At 62.5% G+C, this 19,698-nt stretch overlaps 1 protein-coding gene across 1 annotated transcript; it reads left to right on the forward strand.

The window, feature by feature from the left end:
- Positions 1-3,039: 3,039 nt before the first annotated feature.
- On the forward strand, positions 3,040-17,701 carry ARSA (arylsulfatase A). Its single transcript, XM_074942808.1, is given in 11 exon segments — positions 3,040-3,139; positions 3,794-3,976; positions 3,979-4,076; positions 4,078-4,133; positions 9,255-9,495; positions 11,653-11,871; positions 12,972-13,141; positions 13,961-14,085; positions 14,670-14,797; positions 15,422-15,524; positions 15,653-17,701. Coding segments are annotated over 10 exon segments (1,518 nt in total). The 5' UTR covers positions 3,040-3,139; positions 3,794-3,903; the 3' UTR covers positions 15,958-17,701.
- Positions 17,702-19,698: the final 1,997 nt, after the last annotated feature.

Raw genomic sequence — 19,698 nt, forward strand, 5'->3', positions numbered from 1 at the left:
TCACTTCCTTTTCACAGTTCCGATCACACTTAGGATCCAGTTACAGGCCCAGTGATTACAACAACCCCCTCTTCCTTGTGCCCCAGCCTTACCTGGGCTCTAGGGGCCAAGCGGGTGCCTGGAAGAGTGTAAGCTGCAGGGTGTTGGGCTCACAGGGCCCTGTGCAGGGCGTTGGCGTGCTCCGGCGTGCAGGGTGTTGGCATGCTCCGGCGTGCGGGGTGTTGGCGTGCAGGGTGTTGGCGTGCTCCGGCGTGCGGGGTGTTGGCGTGCGGGGCGTTGGCGTGCGGGGCGTTGGCGTGCTCCGGCGTGCGGGGCGTTGGCGTGCGGGGCGTTGGCGTGCTCCGGTGTGAAGGGCGTTGGCGTGCGGGGCGTTGGCGTGCTCCGGCGTGCAGGGCGTTGGCGTGCGGGGCGTTGGCGTGCGGGGCGTTGGCGTTCTCCGGTGTGCGGGGCGTTGGCGTGCGGGGCGTTGGCGTGCTCCGGCGTGAAGGGCGTTGGCGTGCGGGGCGTTGGCGTGCTCCGGCGTGCAGGGCGTTGGCGTGCGGGGCGTTGGCGTGCTCCGGCGTGCGGGGCGTTGGCGTGCGGGGCGTTGGCGTTCTCCGGCGTGCGGGGCGTTGGCGTGCGGGGCGTTGGCGTGCTCCGGCGTGAAGGGCGTTGGCGTGCGGGGCGTTGGCGTGCTCCGGCGTGCAGGGCGTTGGCGTGCAGGGCGTTGGCGTGCTCCGGCGTGCGGGGCGTTGGCGTGCGGGGCGTTGGCGTGCTCCGGCGTGCGGGGCGTTGGCGTGCGGGGCGTTGGCGTGCGGGGCGTTGGCGTGCTCCGGTGTGCAGGGCGTTGGCGTGCGGGGCGTTGGCGTGCTCTGGTGTGCAGGGCGTTGGCGTGCGGGGCGTTGGCGTGCGGGGCGTTGGCGTGCTCCGGCCTGCGGGGCGTTGGCGTGCGGGGCGTTGGCGTGCTCCGGCCTGCGGGGCGTTGGCGTGCGGGGCGTTGGCGTGCTCCGGCGTGCTCCGGCATGCGGGGCGTTGGCGTGCTCCGGCGTGCGGGGCGTTGGCGTGCGGGGCGTTGGCGTGCTCCGGCCTGCGGGGCGTTGGCGTGCTCCGGCGTGCGGGGCGTTGGCGTGCGGGGCGTTGGCGTGCTCCGGCGTGCTCCGGCATGCGGGGCGTTGGCGTGCTCCGGCGTGCAGGGCGTTGGCGTGCGGGGCGTTGGCGTGCTCCGGCGTGCGGGGCGTTGGCGTGCGGGGCGTTGGCGTGCTCCGGCGTGCGGGGCGTTGGCATGCGGGGCGTTGGCGTGCTCCGGTGTGCAGGGCGTTGGCGTGCGGGGCGTTGGCGTGCTCCGGCGTGCGGGGCGTTGGCGTGCGGGGCATTGGCGTGCTCCGGCCTGCGGGGCATTGGCGTGCGGGGCGTTGGCGTGCTCCGGTGTGCAGGGCGTTGGCGTGCGGGGCGTTGGCGTGCTCCGGCGTGCGGGGCGTTGGCGTGCGGGGCGTTGGCGTGCTCCGGCCTGCGGGGCGTTGGCGTGCTCCGGCCTGCGGGGCGTTGGCCTGCGGGGCGTTGGCGTGCTCTGGCGTGTGGGGCGTTGGCGTGCTCCGGTGTGAAGGGCGTTGGCGTGCGGGGCGTTGGCGTGCTCCGGCGTGCGGGGCGTTGGCGTGCGGGGCGTTGGCGTGCTCCGGCGTGCGGGGCGTTGGCGTGCTCCGGTGTGAAGGGCGTTGGCGTGCGGGGCGTTGGCGTGCTCCGGCGTGCGGGGCGTTGGCGTGCTCCGGTGTGAAGGGCGTTGGCGTGCGGGGCGTTGGCGTGCTCCGGCGTGAAGGGCGTTGGCGTGCTCCGGTGTGAAGGGCGTTGGCGTGCGGGGCGTTGGCGTGCTCCGGCGTGAAGGGCGTTGGCCTGCGGGGCGTTGGCGTGCTCCGGCGTGCAGGGCGTTGGCGTGCGGGGCGTTGGCGTGCTCCGGCGTGCGGGGCGTTGGCGTGCGGGGCGTTGGCGTGCTCCGGCGTGCGGGGCGTTGGCATGCGGGGCGTTGGCGTGCTCCGGTGTGCAGGGCGTTGGCGTGCGGGGCGTTGGCGTGCTCCGGCGTGCGGGGCGTTGGCGTGCGGGGCATTGGCGTGCTCCGGCCTGCGGGGCATTGGCGTGCGGGGCGTTGGCGTGCTCCGGTGTGCAGGGCGTTGGCGTGCGGGGCGTTGGCGTGCTCCGGCGTGCGGGGCGTTGGCGTGCGGGGCGTTGGCGTGCTCCGGCCTGCGGGGCGTTGGCGTGCTCCGGCCTGCGGGGCGTTGGCGTGCGGGGCGTTGGCGTGCTCTGGCGTGTGGGGCGTTGGCGTGCTCCGGTGTGAAGGGCGTTGGCGTGCGGGGCGTTGGCGTGCTCCGGCGTGCGGGGCGTTGGCGTGCGGGGCGTTGGCGTGCTCCGGCGTGCGGGGCGTTGGCGTGCTCCGGTGTGAAGGGCGTTGGCGTGCGGGGCGTTGGCGTGCTCCGGCGTGCGGGGCGTTGGCGTGCTCCGGTGTGAAGGGCGTTGGCGTGCGGGGCGTTGGCGTGCTCCGGCGTGAAGGGCGTTGGCGTGCTCCGGTGTGAAGGGCGTTGGCGTGCGGGGCGTTGGCGTGCTCCGGCGTGAAGGGCGTTGGCCTGCGGGGCGTTGGCGTGCTCCGGCGTGCGGGGCGTTGGCCTGCGGGGCGTTGGCGTGCTCCGGCAGGTACCCAGTGTGCCGGCAGGGTCTGCGCCAGGCGCTGCCCTGTACAGCGCTCTGCAGTCACAGCAGCGTGTGGCCCAGGGGGCGACTGCAGGGCCCGGCCCCAGGGAACTCTCGCCGGCTGTGTCGCTGGCCAGGGCTGCAGCGGGCGCGGGGGGCACGGGCGCGGGGGCTGCCTGCGAATGGCAAAGAGCCAACCCGCCGCAGGCCGGGCCCCTCTGCCAGGTGCACGGGGGACGCACACGCATGTTCCATGGCACAGCTGGGACGGGTGTGCGCCCAGGCCCCGCCCCCGGGAGCCCCGCCCCCGCCCAGGCCCCGCCCCCAGGAGCCGAGCCCCGCCCCCGGCTCCGCCCCCGCCCCGGGATCTCGCCTGCCCCGGGCGCGGCCGCTTTAAGGGAGCCGCCTCGGGAACACGTGACCCCCCCACGTGACGGCCGCCGGCGCGCGGGATAGAGCGGCTGACCCAGGAGGCTCGCGGCTGGTAAGGGCGGCCCGCTCCCCTCCCCTCCCCCCGCCCCTGGCTCCGGCCCCGCCCCTGGCTCCGGCCCCCTCCCCCGCGCCGCGCCGCGCCCCTCCCCTCGCTCCGGCCCCTCCCCTCCCGCCCCTGCCCCTCCCCTCCCCCCCGCGACGCCCCACCCCTCGCTCCGGCCCCGTCCCGCCCCGCCCCGCCCCTCGCTCCGGCCCCGCCCCCTGCCCCGCTCCTCGCTCCGGCCCCGCCCCCTCCCCCTGCCCCGCCCCGCCCATCGATCCGGCCCCGCCCCGCCCCGCCCCGCCCCTCGCTCAGGCCCCGCCCCCTGCCCCGCTCCTCGCTCCGGCCCCGCCCCCTCCCCCTCCCCTGCCCCGCCCATCGATCCGGCCCCGCCCCCTCCCCCGCCCGGCCCCGCCCCTCGCTGCGGCCCCGCCCCTCCCCTGCCCCGCCCTGGGTGTCGCGCCCGGCTCGGGGAGCCTCCAGAGCCCCCCGGCAGCCTGCAGGGCGGCCGCTCCGCGCCCAGCCGTGGGCCGGCCTGGTGCTCTGTCCCCGGGGCACCTGGGGCTGCCGGGGCTGGGGGGAAAGGCCGCTGCTCGAAGCAGTTCGCTAGCATCGTCCCGCGCGTCTGCAGACTTGGCTGGTGCTGACCTGTGTTTTCTCTGGCAGGTCCTGGGCGGGGCGGCCCTGCCCGGCCAGTGGGCAGCTGGGCACATCTGGATGAGCAGAGCAGGGCCGGCTGGGACAGAGTCCTGTCCACGCTCAGGGGCTCTGGGGACATGAGGTGGGCGGGTATCTGGTTCCTCTGTGCCCTGGGCCTGCTGGTCTTGCTCTCTGCAGCCACCAGCCCTCCCACATCCTGTTAATCTTGGCGGATGACCTGGGGTTTGGAGATTTGGGAAGCTATGGGCACCCCACCTCAGCCACGCCCAACCTGGACAAGATGGCTGCCAGCGGGCCTGAGATTCACCGACTTCTATGCCAGCTGCCCGGTCTGCAGCCCCTCACGGTAGGTCCAGCTTTGTCCCGCTCCCCAGTCTGCAGCCCCTCCCAGGACAGAGCGGTAAACTGGCTGGTGGTCTCTGAAGGGAGAGCACTGAGAAACAGCAGGGAATTGAATTGGGGGCCACAGGGGCGGTCTGATGTCCCCCCCTGCTGGACTGCAGGAGCGGGATAAACGGCCTGATGATAATGTCTGTGGGTGACAGAGATAGGATCGGGGGAGCCGGCAGCTGCACATCCTCCCCGATGGCAGCAACTGTGTGAGCGAACAGCCATGCAGCCAGCCTTAGAGACTGTGAAATTGTTTAAAAGGTTAAATCGTCTGACCTCCTCCCCCAGTGCGTGTCTGACAGGTGGAGCTGTAGGGTGCGGCGGCTTTGGCCCTCGCCGCAGGAGTTCTCACTTGAGGACCTGGCTGAGATTGGGGCCCCCTTATGCCAGACATCGTACAGACGCATACGGTCCCTGCCTCAAGAGTTCACAGTTCATTGCAAAGAACCGGGGGGGTGTGAGAGAGAGAGAGACGTGGGAAACAGAACTCCAGCTCATTTCCACCCACACCCCGTAGGCGGGAACAGCTGTAAATTTCTCCTGGGCTGGATTCAGGCTGGTGCGCTCCAGCTGGGAGTCCGTGCAGCTCATGAGCAAAGCCCAAGGCAGCCAGGCCCCAGCGCTGCTAGTGTCGCACCTGGGGGAATGAGGCTGTTTTTGGGGAAGGAAAAGTGTTACAATCTGGAGCTTGTCCATGCAGTGTTCTCTTTCTGCATACAGACAGGTTTCAGAGTAGCAGCTGTGTTAGTCTGTCTTCGCAAAAAGAAAAGGAGGACTTGCGGCACCTTAGAGACTAACCGATTTATTTGAGCATGAGCTTTCGTGAGCTACAGCTCACTTCATCGGATGCGAGCTGTAGCTCACGAAAGCTTATGCTCAAATAAATTGGTTAGTCTCTAAGGTGCCACAAGTCCTCCTTTTCTTTTTTCTGCATACAATGTCTCTGTCTCAAACACTGTCCTGCCTCACCCTGTTCTTAAAGGGGTAGCTCCCATTAACCACATCAGTAAAACAAGTATTAGCGCAAGACCCAGATTCCCTTCTTAGGACACGGTTCAGCAGTGTATACGCACCTAGGGTGCTGGCACTAACTTGCATACCAAGGTATGTATTTTTGCCGGGCCTGAGTCCGCAGTCTTCTGATTTACAGCGCCGACCTCTTCCACTTGTGAGGTGGGACACCAGGCTCTTACCTCAGTGTGGATCAGCCCTGCAGGAGACACAACACACACTGCCAGCGGGTTACACAAGAATGGCACACCGCAGCAGAGCGTCGGGTCTCGGGATTATTTGTGTCCATTCCAGGAGCAGAGCAGGATCGAGTGGTTACAAGCAGCACAGGCCAGGGGAATGACGCCCCATTTGGGTTATTGGGGCATGGGGCGGGAGGCGGGGGAATGAACCTGCGAGCTCTGGCTGGGAAACCTGGAGCCTCTGGAGCTCCAGGGAGTGAGCCAGCCCCCCCAGCAAAGTAGCAGTGTCACAAATCACTCTCTGTAGTGGGTGACTGAGCCGCAGGGTCCTAGCGTATGTTACATTCGCACCTAATTTGCTCTTGACAGACAGTGTGGCCACGTGGCTGAGCCTTGTGACTGCTGCGTGAGAGATGGGGAGTCTAGCCCCAGCTCAGCCTGAAGGGACCTTGTGAAGGGTGGTCTTACCAGGGTGCAGAGACCTGGGTTCCATTCCTGGCTTTGGGTGACCTCAGGCAAGTCCCTTCCTCGCTCTGTGATTCAGCTTCCCTGTCTCACATGGAGCTCCCGCCTCCTTTGTAAAGTGCTGGGAGATCTGCTGGTGTTGGCTGATGTGCCAAGGGGAGGAATGAGTTACCCCAGGGTACAGCACCTTGGCTTGCACAAAGGGACAGAAATGTTCGCAGCCGTCTGGGAAGAGTAGAAACTAGAGCTTGTGGGGTGTGGGCTTGGTGTTTTTAGGGCACTTTCCCCTAGGCTGCTGGACAGAGTGGGGAGAAGACACTTGTGACATTCCCCTCTGGTGCTATCTGGACCGATGATCTGCTAGGTTACTCCAATCGTTGACTCTGGGAGCCAGCCTTACCCTGCTCTGCTGTGAGAACCCCACTCCTGGTCTGTTCACCGCACGGCCTCTGGCATGTCAGTCACTCCTTGGATTGTGCAACTGAATGAAACTAGCCAATATCTCCGGTCCCAGACACAATCCCAGGAACCTCCGTCTTGTAGTGTCCGGTTATGCCCACTGGACGCAGCAAGCTTATAGAGTTCGTCAGTTTAAGAAAAGAAATTGATATGTACCAGGCTTGGGGAGCCTCTGACACACTTCAAACCAAATGCACTGCTTCAGGTAGAATAAAGAAACAGAGTTATTAACTACAAAGGGAGATTTTAAGTGATTGTAAGTCAAAGCATAAGAAATCAGATTTGGTCAAATGAAATAAAAGCAAAATGCATTCTAAGCTGATTTTAACACCTTCAGTGCCCTTACAAACTTAGATGCTTCTCACCACAGGCTGGCTGGTTGCCCTTTAGCCAGGCTCTTCCCTTTGATCAGCGCTTCGGTCGCTTGGTGGTGGTGATGTCTGTAGATGGAGGTGGAAGAGAGAGGAAGAGCATGGCAAACGTCTCTCCCTTTTATCAAGTCCTTTCTTCCCTCTTGGCTTTGCCCCCCACTCCCTTCAGAGTCAGGTGAGCATTATCTCATCGTAGTCACTGGCTGACCAAGGGAAGGGGGGTGACTCGAGAGTCCAACAGATCCTTTGCTGCTGCCTAGGCCAGTGTCCTTTGTTCCTGTGAGACTGGGCTGGGTTTGTCCCATAGGTGCCTTGATGAGGTGTGAACTGCCCCTCTGCTCTTAGAGAGTTTTTGCGTGGGCTTATTTTAAGCCATGAGGGCACATTTTCAGCCTCATAACTATATACAGGGAATTATAACCTGTAACATTACAGCAACAACAATTACTATAACATCACTATAGCAACCATGCTCAGTGCATCATGAGCCTTCCCAAGACACCTGACATGACAAACTTTGCACTGGATACCACACAATCATTTTATAAGGATGAACATGGGGGTGTAGGGTGTTCCCACAAGGTACCGAACGTCACAACGCTGTTTTGGGTTTTTGCTTCCCCAGCATTGTGTGAAGGCTGGAACCTTCTGAGCCATGGCGAGATGACCTAGAGAGGGGCCAAAACTGATCGATTTGTGTGAGTTTCCAGCGCTGGTACAGAGGGAGAGATGGGGTGTGCGCAGCATGTGGGGCATTGCACAGTGAAGACAATGGGAGTGTGCAGTGCTGGTGCAGAGGGAGAGACAGGGCACGGCAGCGGGGAGCCAGCAGGGAGTTTGCAGTGCTGGTGCAGAGGGAGAGATGGGGCGTGCGCAGCGTGTGGGGCACGGCAGCGTGGAGCCAGTGGGGAGTTTGCAGTGTTGGTGCAGAAGGAGAAATGGGGCCTTCGCAGTGTGTGGGGCATGACAGTGGAGCTGACAGGATTTGGAAAGGCAGGGTGAGGGCGACGGAGCAGGCTGCAGGAAGCCAGGCTGGAGCTTGAAAGGCAGTGCAGGGAGGAGTGAGGTATTTTAAGGTGGGAATAGTCCTGTGTAGGAGAAGGCTGCACATAGTAGCGTATCCTGGGATGGCCTGTGGGCTGCAGCGCAGCTGTTTGTAATCTCTGATAAGGATGGTCCAATTGTGTATTTGTCATTCAGCAGCGGGTTCAATACCATCCCTGTGACATCAGTGCTGGGCTAAGGCAGGGAGAGACGTGATCCCTGGGACTCTAACATGGCCATGGGAAATGTGGTACGATTCCAGAACGGGTGGGTGAGTCAGTGGTCTGCACCGACTCTTTGGTGCTACGGATGGCCTGGCTGTCGCACAAGGACAGGTGAAGTGGCACAAAGGGGACTGGAGACGTGACAGAAGTGGCAAGAAAAAGACTTTTAGATCAGTGATGGTAAAACCAAATGTCTGGCTGGAAGAAGACAAGGAGCTCTTGGCTAGCTCTTACCTAGCAGTTCAGAGAACAAGTCAGGCAGGTTATGTACCGTACCTAGGAACTGTACTTCCTATAACACTTGGAGGAGGAGGAAACCAAGTCATGGGAACGTCTCCATCTCTGCAGAGCATTTTCCGTTCCAAAGAGCTGCTGGGAAAGGCTCAGCTTAGCCGTACGAACGCACTCTGAGGCCTGTTGTTTTATAGGGCTGAGACCTGTGCACTTCCTAGGAAGGAAGGGAGACAGCCAGGTAACTTGGACAATGTTGATGAGGTTGTGGGCCGGTCAGGGAGCGCTACTTCTCCCGACATCGTGCTACTAGGTCTTTGGAGAGTCGAGTTCCCAACGGCTGCAGTGGGCAGGATGACGGTTGACAGACCAGCCAAGCTTGGCATCTGAACCATGGCCGACAAACGAGGAGATGGAGGGATGGTATGGAGCAAGGCCCAAGAGCGCTCCATGTGAATTATCGTCGGTGGGGGCAGATTGAGGGTGGCCAGGACCAATGGTCTGTAGAGCAGAGGAGGAGCAGTGGATGCAGATGTGTGCTCGAAAGCTGAGAGGAGGAGACGGGCCCCAGAGTGGCCGAGGCCGGGCACCTGGATTTGGCAGAGGCCAGGACCAGCTGGAGCCCCTAGCAGACTAGCCGGGGCCTAGGGCCAGCGTTTGAGAGCCGAGTGCTCATCAGGGAAGGCGTCCGGGGACCCTGGGCTCCACCAGGCTCTGCTGATGCCCCAACCAGGGGCTGGGGGTTAATGAACAGAAAGGGAGCTGGGAAAGGGGGTCTGTGTCGGACGGATGTGAACTCAGCAGGGGATGGGGAGAGAGGGGTGTCAGCCCACTGAGCACCAGCCTTCCCTTGCCGTGGGGTGTTGGTACCACTGAACAAAACACCTCCCTCCAGGGGCTCAACTAGGCTTCTTTCTCCTGGGCTGGGCCAGGGGCTCGGCAGCCCCATGGCTCAGGGCTGGGCTGGAGGCTTGTCAACCCAAGGGACTGTGCTGGGCTGAGCTGGGGGCTCGGCAGCTCGTATGGGCATGGGCACGGGCACAGGACTCCTCCGGCTGCTCCAGCTTTTCTCGGCTCCTCTCATTCCCAGGGCGGCCCTGCTGACGGGTCGGTACCAGACACGCTCCGGGGTTTACCCCGGCGTGTTCTACCCCGGCTCCCGGGGAGGCCTCCCACTGTCCGAGGTCACCATCGCGGAAGTGCTGAAGGCTCGGGGCTACGCCACAGCCATGGTCGGCAAATGGCACCTGGGACTGGGGGCCAATGGCTCCTTCCTGCCCATCCACCAGGGCTTTGACCACTTCCTGGGGGTGCCCTACTCCCACGACCAGGTGAGCTTCTGCCATCCTGGGGCACAGGGCTGGGGGGTGTCTTGGCCCCCTTGCAGGGCTGGGAGCATGTTGGGGGGCCAGGAAGGTATTGGTACAGTGCCTGGGGGAGGTGCCCTGGGGGTCCGAGGGCTGATTTGGGATGGAGCTTGAGGGAGCTGGATCAGAAGGCTGGCGGTGGCTGGGAGGGGATCCAGGCTGGGCCGGGGGGTGAGAGGGGGAGCTGAATGGGGCGCTAGGGGCGTGGCTGGGCTGGCAGGAGGCTGGGGCTTGCAGGGTCTGGATCTCTCTGGAGTGGGGCTGGGCTGGGTGGCTGGGGCGCTGGGTGAGGCAGGCTGTGTCTGTGTCTGGGGGTGCAGGCGCTGGGTGAATAGGGACTGGGTGGATGGGGGTTGGGAGGGATGGTTGGGTCAGTGTCTTGGGGGATGGGTGAGGCAGGCTGGATCTGTGTCTGGGGGGCACAGGCTGGGTGAATGGGGGGCAGGGTGGGTCAGTGGCTGGAGGCGGGCATGGGCTGGGTGAGTGGAGTTGGGAGGGATGGCTGGGTCAGTGTCTGGGGAGTAGGTGGATATGGGGCCGGGCGGGGCAGTCTGGGCTCCCCCTTTCCTGGTGGAGTCAGTGTATGCCAATAACCCAGAAGTGTTCACATTTCCTGGCGGGGGGGTTATGCCTGGCCAGTCCCTGGTGTGCTGCACAAAGGGAATAATGGGGCCTTGTCCCTGTGAGGTGGGGGGGGGGGGCGTGCCAGCCTGGGCTGGGGGGATCTAGTCCTGGGCCCCTGGGGTAGGGTTGGGTTGTGAGGTGCTGTGGGGAAGGGGTTGCTGTAGGGGGGTGAGATGGGGTCCACGCTCCTAGGGAAGGGTTGGGTTGTGGGGTGCTGTGGGGGAGGGGTTCCTGTAGGGGGTGGGATGGGGTCCCGGGCCCTTGGGGAAGGGTTGGGTTGTGGGTGCTGTGGGGGAGGGGTTGCTGTAGGGGGGTGGGATGGGGTCCACGCCCCTGGGGAAGGGTTGGGTTGTGGGTGCTGTGGGGGAGGGGTTGCTGTAGGGGGGTGGGATGGGGTCCGGGCCCCTGGGGAAGGGTTGGGTTGTGGGGTGCTGTGGGGAAGGGGTTCCTGTAGGGGGGTGGGATGGGGTCCGGGCCCTTGGGGAAGGGTTGGGTTGTGGGGTGCTGTGGGGGAGGGGTTCCTGTAGGGGGTGGGATGGGGTCCGGGCCCTTGGGGAAGGGTTGGGTTGTGGGTGCTGTGGGGAAGGGGTTGCTGTAGGGGGGTGGGAAGGGGTCCGGGCCCCTGGGGAAGGGTTGGGTTGTGGGGTGCCTGGGGGGAGGGGTTCCTGTAGGGGGGTGGGATGGGGTCCGGGCCCCTGGGGAAGGGTTGGGTTGTGGGTGCTGTGGGGGAGGGGTTGCTGTAGGGGGGTGGGATGGGGTCCACGCCCCTGGGGAAGGGTTGGGTTGTGGGTGCTGTGGGGGAGGGGTTGCTGTAGGGGGGTGGGATGGGGTCCGGGCCCCTGGGGAAGGGTTGGGTTGTGGGTGCTGTGGGGGAGGGGTTGCTGTAGGGGGGTGGGATGGGGTCCTGGCCCCTGGGGAAGGGTTGGGTTGTGGGGTGCTGTGGGGAAGGGGTTCCTGTAGGGGGGTGGGATGGGGTCCGGGCCCCTGGGGAAGGGTTGGGTTGTGGGGTGCTGTGGGGAAGGGGTTCCTGTAGGGGGGTGGGATGGGGTCCGGGCCCTTGGGGAAGGGTTGGGTTGTGGGTGCTGTGGGGGAGGGGTTGCTGTAGGGGGGTGGGATGGGGTCCGGGCCCCTGGGGAAGAGTTGGGTTGTGGGTGCTGTGGGGGAGGGGTTGCTGTAGGGGGGTGGGATGGGGTCCAGGCCCCTGGGGAAGAGTTGGGTTGTGGGGTGCTGTGGGGAAGGGATTGCTGTAGGGGGGTGGGATGGGGTCCAGGCCCCTGGGGAAGGGTTGGGTTGTGGGGTGCTGTAGGGAATGGAGGAGACGTGAGGAGTGCCAGTCTCCAGAGTGATTTGGGGGTGCGAACTGGTCATTGGGTGGGAGTGGAGCCTCGTCCTTGGGGCACTGGGTATGTGCCTGCGTCTCGGGGGGAGCTCATGCGGGGGGCTGGTACCTGCTGCCTGCCAGGCGGGGATGCAGAGCGTTCTCTCCTCTCGCTCCAGGGCCCCTGCCAGAATCTCACCTGCTTCCCCCCAGACACGAAGTGCTTTGGGACGTGCGACCAGGGCGTGGTGCCCGTCCCGCTGTTCCTAAACCAGAGCATCCTGCAGCAGCCGCTCGCCTTCCCCCAGCTGGTGTCACGCTACAGCAAATTCTCTCGAGACTTCATTGCCGACTGTGCGCGCCGGGGCCGCCCCTTCTTGCTCTACTACGCGTCCCATGTAGGTGCCGGGGCTGGCAGCCTAGGGGTGGGCATGGGCACCTGGGGGTTGGCCAGGGTGGTGGAGTCACGGAGTCCCCGGGTGATGCTCTGGATCTGCTCCCTACGAAGCCAGGCAGGACTCTGGGGAAGTCTCCTTTCTGTGAGCAGCCTGTCTGCAGGACACACAGCTCACCCGGCTCCACCTTCCTGGGTCTGACCTCGGAGCATTCAGCCTCCTCTGCCCCTCCGTGCGCTTCCCACAGCGAGTCCGCCCAGGCGGGGTCCTGGGGGGGCCAGAGGGTCCTGCCCCCCAACTTCGCAGTCAGACGTGACTCTCAGCCAGCCAGTAACACAGAAGGTTTATTAGACGACAGGAACATGGTCTAACACAGAGCTTGCAGGTGCAGAGAACAGGACCCCTCAGCTGGGTCCATTTTGGGGGGCAGTGAGCCAGACAACCCCGTCTGCCCTTCACTCCATGTCCCAGCCAGACCCAAACTGAAACTCCCTCCAGCCCCTCCTCCTCTGGGCTTTGTCCCTTTCCCGGGCCAGGAGGTCACCGGATTCCTTTGTTCTCCAACCCTTTAGCTCTCACTTTGCAGGGGGAAGGGCCCAGGCCATCAGTTGCCAGGAAACAGGGTGTCGGCCATTCTCTGTGTCCAGACCCCTGCACACACCTGCCCTCTAGGGCTCTGCAAGGATCATACACCCTTATCCCACCCCCTAGATACTTAAGAACTGCATAGGGGAAAATGAGGCACCCCCACACTATTCAGAGGAAACGTTAAGAACAGTTCCGCTTCATCACAGGAGGGTAGGGGCAGGCGCCTGGATGTGTCGGGGAGGGAGGAAGTGGGGTAGGGGTGGTGGGGATGGCTGGGCACGGCTTGTGGCAGTGGTGGGTAGGCCTAGATATACTGGGGGGCAGGGCAAGGGGGCACCTGTACCCCCCCTCCTGCAACACGATGAATGGCTCCTGCTTGATCCCCGGAGGAAGGGAAAAGCCCCCACAGCTTCCTCCCCGGCCTGGCAGCCCCCAGCTCTGCTGGGAGAGGTAGCTGGTCCTAGCTCTGCAGTCTGCTGCAGGGATCCCCTCTCACTGTCTGCTCCTTTGCCCAGCACACCCACTACCCCCAGTTTGGGAGCCAGGAGTACGTGGGCCAGTCGCTGCGAGGTCCCTTTGGGGATGCCCTCATGGAGTTGGACGGCTCAGTGGGGCTCCTGCTCCAGGCACTGCAGGAGAACGGCCTGGAGAGGAACACGCTGGTCTTCTTCACCGCGGACAATGGGTGAGTGTGAGCGAGCTGGGGAGCCGCCCCCGCCCCGCCACGTCTGCCCAGGGATGGGAGGCTGTGGGGCTGAGCGTGGGGTCAGGGGTGGGAGCGGGACTCTCAGGGATATAGGGGTGCTGGGGGGGTTGGGGATTAGGCAGGGGGATTTGAGAAGTGCTGGGGAGGTTGCGGGTAGGTGGGGATGGAGCAAGGAGGTTTCAGGGGGTGTTTGGGGCGGATGGGGCAGGGGGATTTGGGGTGCTTGAGGGCTGAGGTTTCAGGGGGTGTTGCGGGGGTTGGGGGCAGGTGGGGATGGGGCCCAGGGATACGGGGTGCTTGGGGCAGGGGGTGACAGGGACCTTCAGGGTGGGGGACATTTGGGATGACCTGTAAGTTATGGAGTTGATCTGATTTCAAGTTGTAAGGCTGCTCAGCGTGCTCCCCCCTGCCCCACCCCCACGGCTCCCTGCGCTCTCTCGGGGCTGTGCAGGGGGGAGCAGTAGGCGGGGAAGGCCCTGCCCACACCCCCACTTCCCAGGCAAGGGACATCCCCAGCCCGGTGCTGGAACGTGAACATCCCTCCAGGCTCCCTCTGGACGACCGCTGGCCTGGCGTGCCTCGCTCCTCGGCCAGAGCCGCCTTGGGACCCGAGAGCCAAGGGCCACCACCAGCCCGGCTGTGCCCTTCCCTACGGACACCCAGTGGGGCTGTGGTGCCCGCAGGGAGCTGGCTGGGAAGGGGTAGCGTGTCCCCCAGCCGGGTCCGGGCCAGCACCGCCCGTGGCAGGGCCGTGTTAACCTGTGTGCTCGCTGATGGGCGCTCTCCCCTTCCCCGCAGCCCTGAGACCATGCGAATGGCCCGTGGGGGCAGCTCGGGCCTCCTGAAGTGCGGAAAGGGAACGACGTACGAGGGCGGGATGCGGGAGCCCGCGGTGGCTTATTGGCCGGGCCGGATCTCCCCGGGTAAGCCTGGCATTGCTCACAGCCGCTCTGCGGTGCCTGGCAGTGCTGGTGCCTGGACAGCGGGACCTGGGCCCACCTTTGCCTGGAGGCCCCTCAGTCTCCGCACGGCCTGGGAGGAGACTGTGATGGACAGGCTGAAACTACAGCTCTGGGGGGGCTGTGCAGGGCCCAGTGAGATCGGCCCTCCCCATACTCCTGCTTGGCGTGCGGGGGAGATAACCAGGGAGTGTGTGGAGCTGGAGGGGCAGAGGATCCAAAGGCCTCACCCCTGTGGAGGGGAACATGTGTGGGGGGGACAACGTGTACCTATGGCTGGGGGGTGTCTGTAGGCCTGGCACCCCAAATTCTGGGCAGAGGAGAGTGTCGCCCCAGGCCCTCTCAGCCCCTCTGCTCCAGGCCCCAGGGCGAATCCCCCTGTCCCGGGAGGTTGGGGGCCCTCCTGGGAGAGGGAGGGGCTCTGGGAGTTGGGGGAGCGCGTGGGCGGTGGGGAGGAGGGTGCCAGCGTGCTCGAGGGACGATGGGGGTTATGGCTGGGGCCTGACGGCACCCGAACTTTTCTCCTCATGCCTGTGGCCTCGTGCCAGGCGTGACCCACGAGATGGCCAGCACCCTGGACGTCCTGCCAACCCTGGCTGCCCTGGCCGGGGTGCCTCTCCCCAGTGTCCCGCTGGACGGCTACGACCTGAGCCCGGTGCTCTTTGGAGGGGGGAAGGTGAGTGCCCTGAGCCAGTGCTGCCACGGTTACGCTGCGAGGAGGGGGGTTGATCGGGGGGGCCCCAGTGTCTGACAGGCTGCCCTTGCCAGTGGCTGCTCCGCACACTGTCTGCTGGGGAGGGGAGGGGGCGGGCCCGGGGGGGGGGTGTGACTCAGGGGCCGTCTTCACTGCAATAACCAGTGCAGCACCGAGTCTGAGCCCTGGTCAGCTGGCACGGGCTCCTGGGGCTTGGGCTGCGGAGCTCTAGCACTGCAGTGTAGACATTCAGCTTGGGCTAGAGCCCGGGCTCTGAGACCCCATCCCGTCTCCTTCCTCCTGCATGGCACTGGCCTTGCACCTGGCCTGTCCCCCTCCTTCCCTGTCCGTGGCCACTGGCCCGGCTCCTGGCCTGGCCTGTCTCCTTCCCCCTGGGTGGCCACTGGCCCGGCACCTGGCCTGTCCCCGCCGTGGCTCAGTGCCACCACATCCCATCTCCTTCCCTGTCTATGGCCACTGGCACCTGTCCTGTCTCCTTCCCTGTCCACGGCCACTGGCCCAGCCATGGCTTAGCCACTGCCCCTCCCTCCCCATACATGGCTCGGCCACGGCCCCATATGACTCTGCCTCTGGTTGCTCACACAGAGTCCGCGGCAGATGATGATCTATTACCCGTCCAGCCCCAGCGACCTGCTTGGCGTCTTTGCCATCAGATACGGGAAGCACAAGGCCCATTTCTTCACACAAGGTAGCGACCTGCTTGGGGGCGGAATGGGGGCCCTGCATCCTTGTCAGGGCTCTGGTTGTGGTTCCAGTCCAGCCTTGGGGACCCAGGCTGAGGGAAGGTGGCTTCAGCTGTTTGCATTTGTCTCCCAGGTTCCTTACACAGCGGGACGACCCCTGACCCGGACTGCCATGGGCTAGCGCCCCTGACGCCCCATGAGCCCCCACTACTCTTTGACCTGGAGGCTGACCCTGCAGAGAACTATAACCTGCTGGAGGGCGGTGCTGTGGGGCCGGAGGTGCTGCGGGTACTGAAGGAGATCGAGCAGCACAAGGTGCTCTTTGACCAGCACATGGAGTTTGGGGAAAGCCAGATAGGGAAGGGCACCGACCCTGCCCTCCAGCCCTGCTGCGCCCCCCACTGCACCCCCAAGCCTTCCTGTTGCCACTGCCCCTAACCTCCGTGCTGCACTGCACCCTCTAACTCTCCCCTTGCCCCTGCTTGGGACCCCCCTGCTCTTCGAAAGCCTCCTGCTGCTGTGCCAGTCCCTCTGCTACCACTCTCTAAAGTCCCCGCGCCGGGCTCCCTGCTGCTCTCCCCAAACCTGCCTGCAGCCGGGCGCGCTGCGTTAGGCTGCTTCCCTGGCCAGTGGAGCTGCCCCCGGACTCCTGCTCCCCAGACCTGACGCTGAGGTCCCTACGTGCTGGCTGCATGGGGGCGTGGGGTGAGCTGCTAGGAGGGGAAGGGGCACTCCTGTGGGGGAGGTATTTTATCTCTGCACTGCAAGTCTTCGGCCATTTGACACAAAACCTCAGCTCTCCCCAGGGACGCACTGAGCCCTCCGGAGTCCACTGGGCCCTGGAACAAAGCAAAGGGCATGCCCTCAGAACCTAGCACCCCAGTGCAGCCAGCAGGGGCCCCGGCGGTAGCAGCCTGCTGGAGCGGGAAGGCCAGGGCGCGGAGCGTGCCCAGCTCTGGGAAGGCTGGCTGTAGTCCCTGTGCCCTGGCACAGCAGTGAGGGCCAAGGCCATATCAATACTGGCGCAGAGGTGGAGTGTGGGGTGCGAGGCCAGGACCAGGGCCAGCAGCAGACAGGGTGCTTGGCCCTGATCACGTGGATAGTGGACTGACGGGTGACTGCAGTCAGGAGAGGAGCTGTGCAGAGCTCCGGGCAGGTCCCTTCACCTGCATGGATGCAGCCAGCCATGGCTCTGGGAGAAGACTTGTTCTTGTTTAAAGGGTGACATAAGGAGAAATTAGGCCATGGAGTGGCTGCCCTCCAGGCTCAGCCGGTGTTTGAAGTCTGTGGGTAGGTGTGACCAGGGCTGTGTGCACCGGCAGGCCAAGGAGCCAGGGTTCCCAACCCAGAGCTCATGCCAAAAAGCCCTAGTCCTGAGCCCTCTTGGCAGTGCTCCCACCTGGGGAGTGAGATCTGTGAGATGAGCAGTGGCCTAGGGCGGCTGCTTGGGATACCCAGGGGGAGGAGGTAGCTGCTGGCATCCTGCAGAGAATGGCCAAGTACGAGCATATGATGCTGGCGTGCCCAGACTGGCATGTTACCCCTGTGGCTTTACCAGCTTCTCAGTGCTTTGCCGAAGGGAGGGTGGGTCGTGTGTGGTCACTGCTGAGCTAAGCTAGCTGATTGTCATGGGTCTTGCAGGACGTTTGTACAGGAAATATTCTGAGATGTAAAATGTCAAATATTGGGTTCCACAACTACTGGGGCAGAAGCACATCACCTGTGGTGGGATGGGTCTTGGCAAACTCAAGAGTGAGGCCAATCAATGCTTTCCGACCCAGCTCAGACCTGTGTTTACAGTCTGGACAGGATCCAGGCCACAGCATTGACAAAGACAAAAGAACCCAAGGAGAGAGAGTGCCACGGGGACCCTCAGGGCTGAGCTGCAGATAATGAGGAGAGACCAAGTTTGGGGGTGTATAAGTGGAGAAGAAAGGGCACAAGATGTTATCCATTACAGAGGGCACTCTATCACGGGAATGTCTCCTGAAAAGTGGGTCCCTGTGCTCTGGACTGGAGAAGCGCTGGACACCCTGGCCACTGGATGACAAATGCCTTCTTTGACAGGAAAGGGACTTGTTAACAAGTCCAGGCTCTAGATTACGTTTTATGTTTTTCTTTTACCTGTAACCTCATGTTTCCTTGCTTTTATTTGAATCTGTAACTGGAGCTCTGTTAAATAAACTGAAACCGGTTTTACTGTAGACACGTCTAGGTGCCTTGTGTTGAACTGAAGCGATGCCAGTAAACGGGGGTGCGCTGCTTCCAGAGAAGCAGCGAATAGGTGTACATTGTGCGTGTGCAGAAGATAAGGGACTGGGCACTTGCATGTGATAAGGTGGGGTGTGTAAATTGTAGCCTGTAGAGGGAAAGAGCAGGGCTTGCAGTAGCCCGTGTAGGCCTTGCTGGAGCCCTAGGCATAACTAGCAGTGTGAACAAAGGCTGTGAACCAGAGCAGGCCTGCCTGGGCAGAACAACCACACACTAGGTGGGATTCTTCTTCTTTCGTATGGTGATAGTGAACCAGTAAAAGCAACGGCAGGATTACAGTTGGATCGTAAGGTCTCTTATCCTATCCAAAGCCGAGGGGGTAGCCATGTGAATGGCTCTAATGCCTCCAGGATGAGCATAGATTGGACAACCAGGAGTCTGGTGGCACTTTAAAGACTAACAGATTTATTTGGGCATAAGCTTTCGTGGGTAAAACCCCACTTCTTCAGATGCATGGAGTGAAAATTACAGATGCAGGCATTATTATACTGGCACATGAAGAGAAGGCAGTTACCTCACAAGTGGAGAACCAGTGTTGACAGGGCCAATTCGGTCAGGGTGGACGTAGTCCACTCCCAATAATAGATGAGGAGGTGTCAATTCCAGGAGAGGCAAAGCTGCTTTTGTAATGAGCCAGCTACTCCCAGTCCTTATTCAAGCTCAGATTAATGGTGTTAAATTTGAAAATGAATTTTAGTTCTGCTGTTTCTCTTTGAAGTCTGTTTCTGAAGGTTTTTTTGTTCAAGTATAGCTACTTTCAAATCTGTTACAGAATGTCCAGGGAGATTGAAGTGTTCTCCCACTGGCTTTTGTGTGTTACCATTCCTGATGTCCAATTTGTGTCCATTTATTCTTTTACGTAGGGACTGTCCGGTTTGGCCAATGTACATGGCAGAAATCATGACTGGTGTAGAGAAAGTAGATAAGGAAGTGCTGTTTACTGCTTCTCATAACACAAGAACTAGGGGTCACCAAATGAAATTAATAGGCAGCAGGTTTAAAACAAATAAAAGGAAGTATTTCTTCACACAACGCACAGTCAACCTGTGGAACTCCTTGCCAGAGGATGTTGTGAAGGCCAAGACCATAACAGGGTTGATAAAAAAACTAGATAAATTCATGGAGGATAGGTCCATCAATGGCTATTAGGCAGGATGGGCAGGGATGGTGTCCCTAGCCTCTGTTTGCCAGAAGCTGGGAATGGGCGACAGGGGATGGATCACTTGATGATTCCCTGTTCTGTTCATTCCCTCTGGGGCACCTGGCACTGGCCACTGTTGGAAGACGGGATACTGAGCTAGATGGACCTTTGGTCTGGCCCAGTAGGGCCGTTCTTATGTTGTGTTCGCTAACACCAAGTCAGCACATTCCAGACTGGAGAGGGTGGTACCAAAGCACACACATCTCTCAGGTCGCTACATAAACAAGTTCCCACAAGCTGGCACTGGAACACACTGACCCCTTGTAAGATAAGGAGGGAATGGCAGGATAATGGAGAAGGGTGTCTTGTTTGAACTAGCAGGTACACGGAGAAGGGTGGTAACTCACAACATCTGGAGTGTGATACGTACCTTGTTTGTATCAATGTATAAAAGGAGAAGTCATAGGAGGGGCACCTTTGTGCCAGCCTAGGGGACAGGATCCTGGTGTCCTGACTGACCCAGTGCCACTGGCGGGGGGCTCCTGTAAATAATGGTAAAAACATGGTGTTACTGAATCCGTTTCTTACCATTGCGGGAGGAGACTCCCAAACCCGAAATCCTTCCCACCCTTTGGTGCCCACGGCATGCTGCGTGTGTGTGAGAGAGGGACTGTCAGCTCCTTGGGCAGAGCCTGTCCCCCCGTGCTGGACAGAGTCCAACACAGAGCCGGTGCGAAGCAAAGGACTATTAAGAGGCTGAGTCAGCA

This window comes from Natator depressus, chromosome 1 (genome assembly GCF_965152275.1).
Source record: "Natator depressus isolate rNatDep1 chromosome 1, rNatDep2.hap1, whole genome shotgun sequence".
In the NCBI taxonomy this organism is placed as follows: domain Eukaryota; kingdom Metazoa; phylum Chordata; order Testudines; family Cheloniidae; genus Natator; species Natator depressus.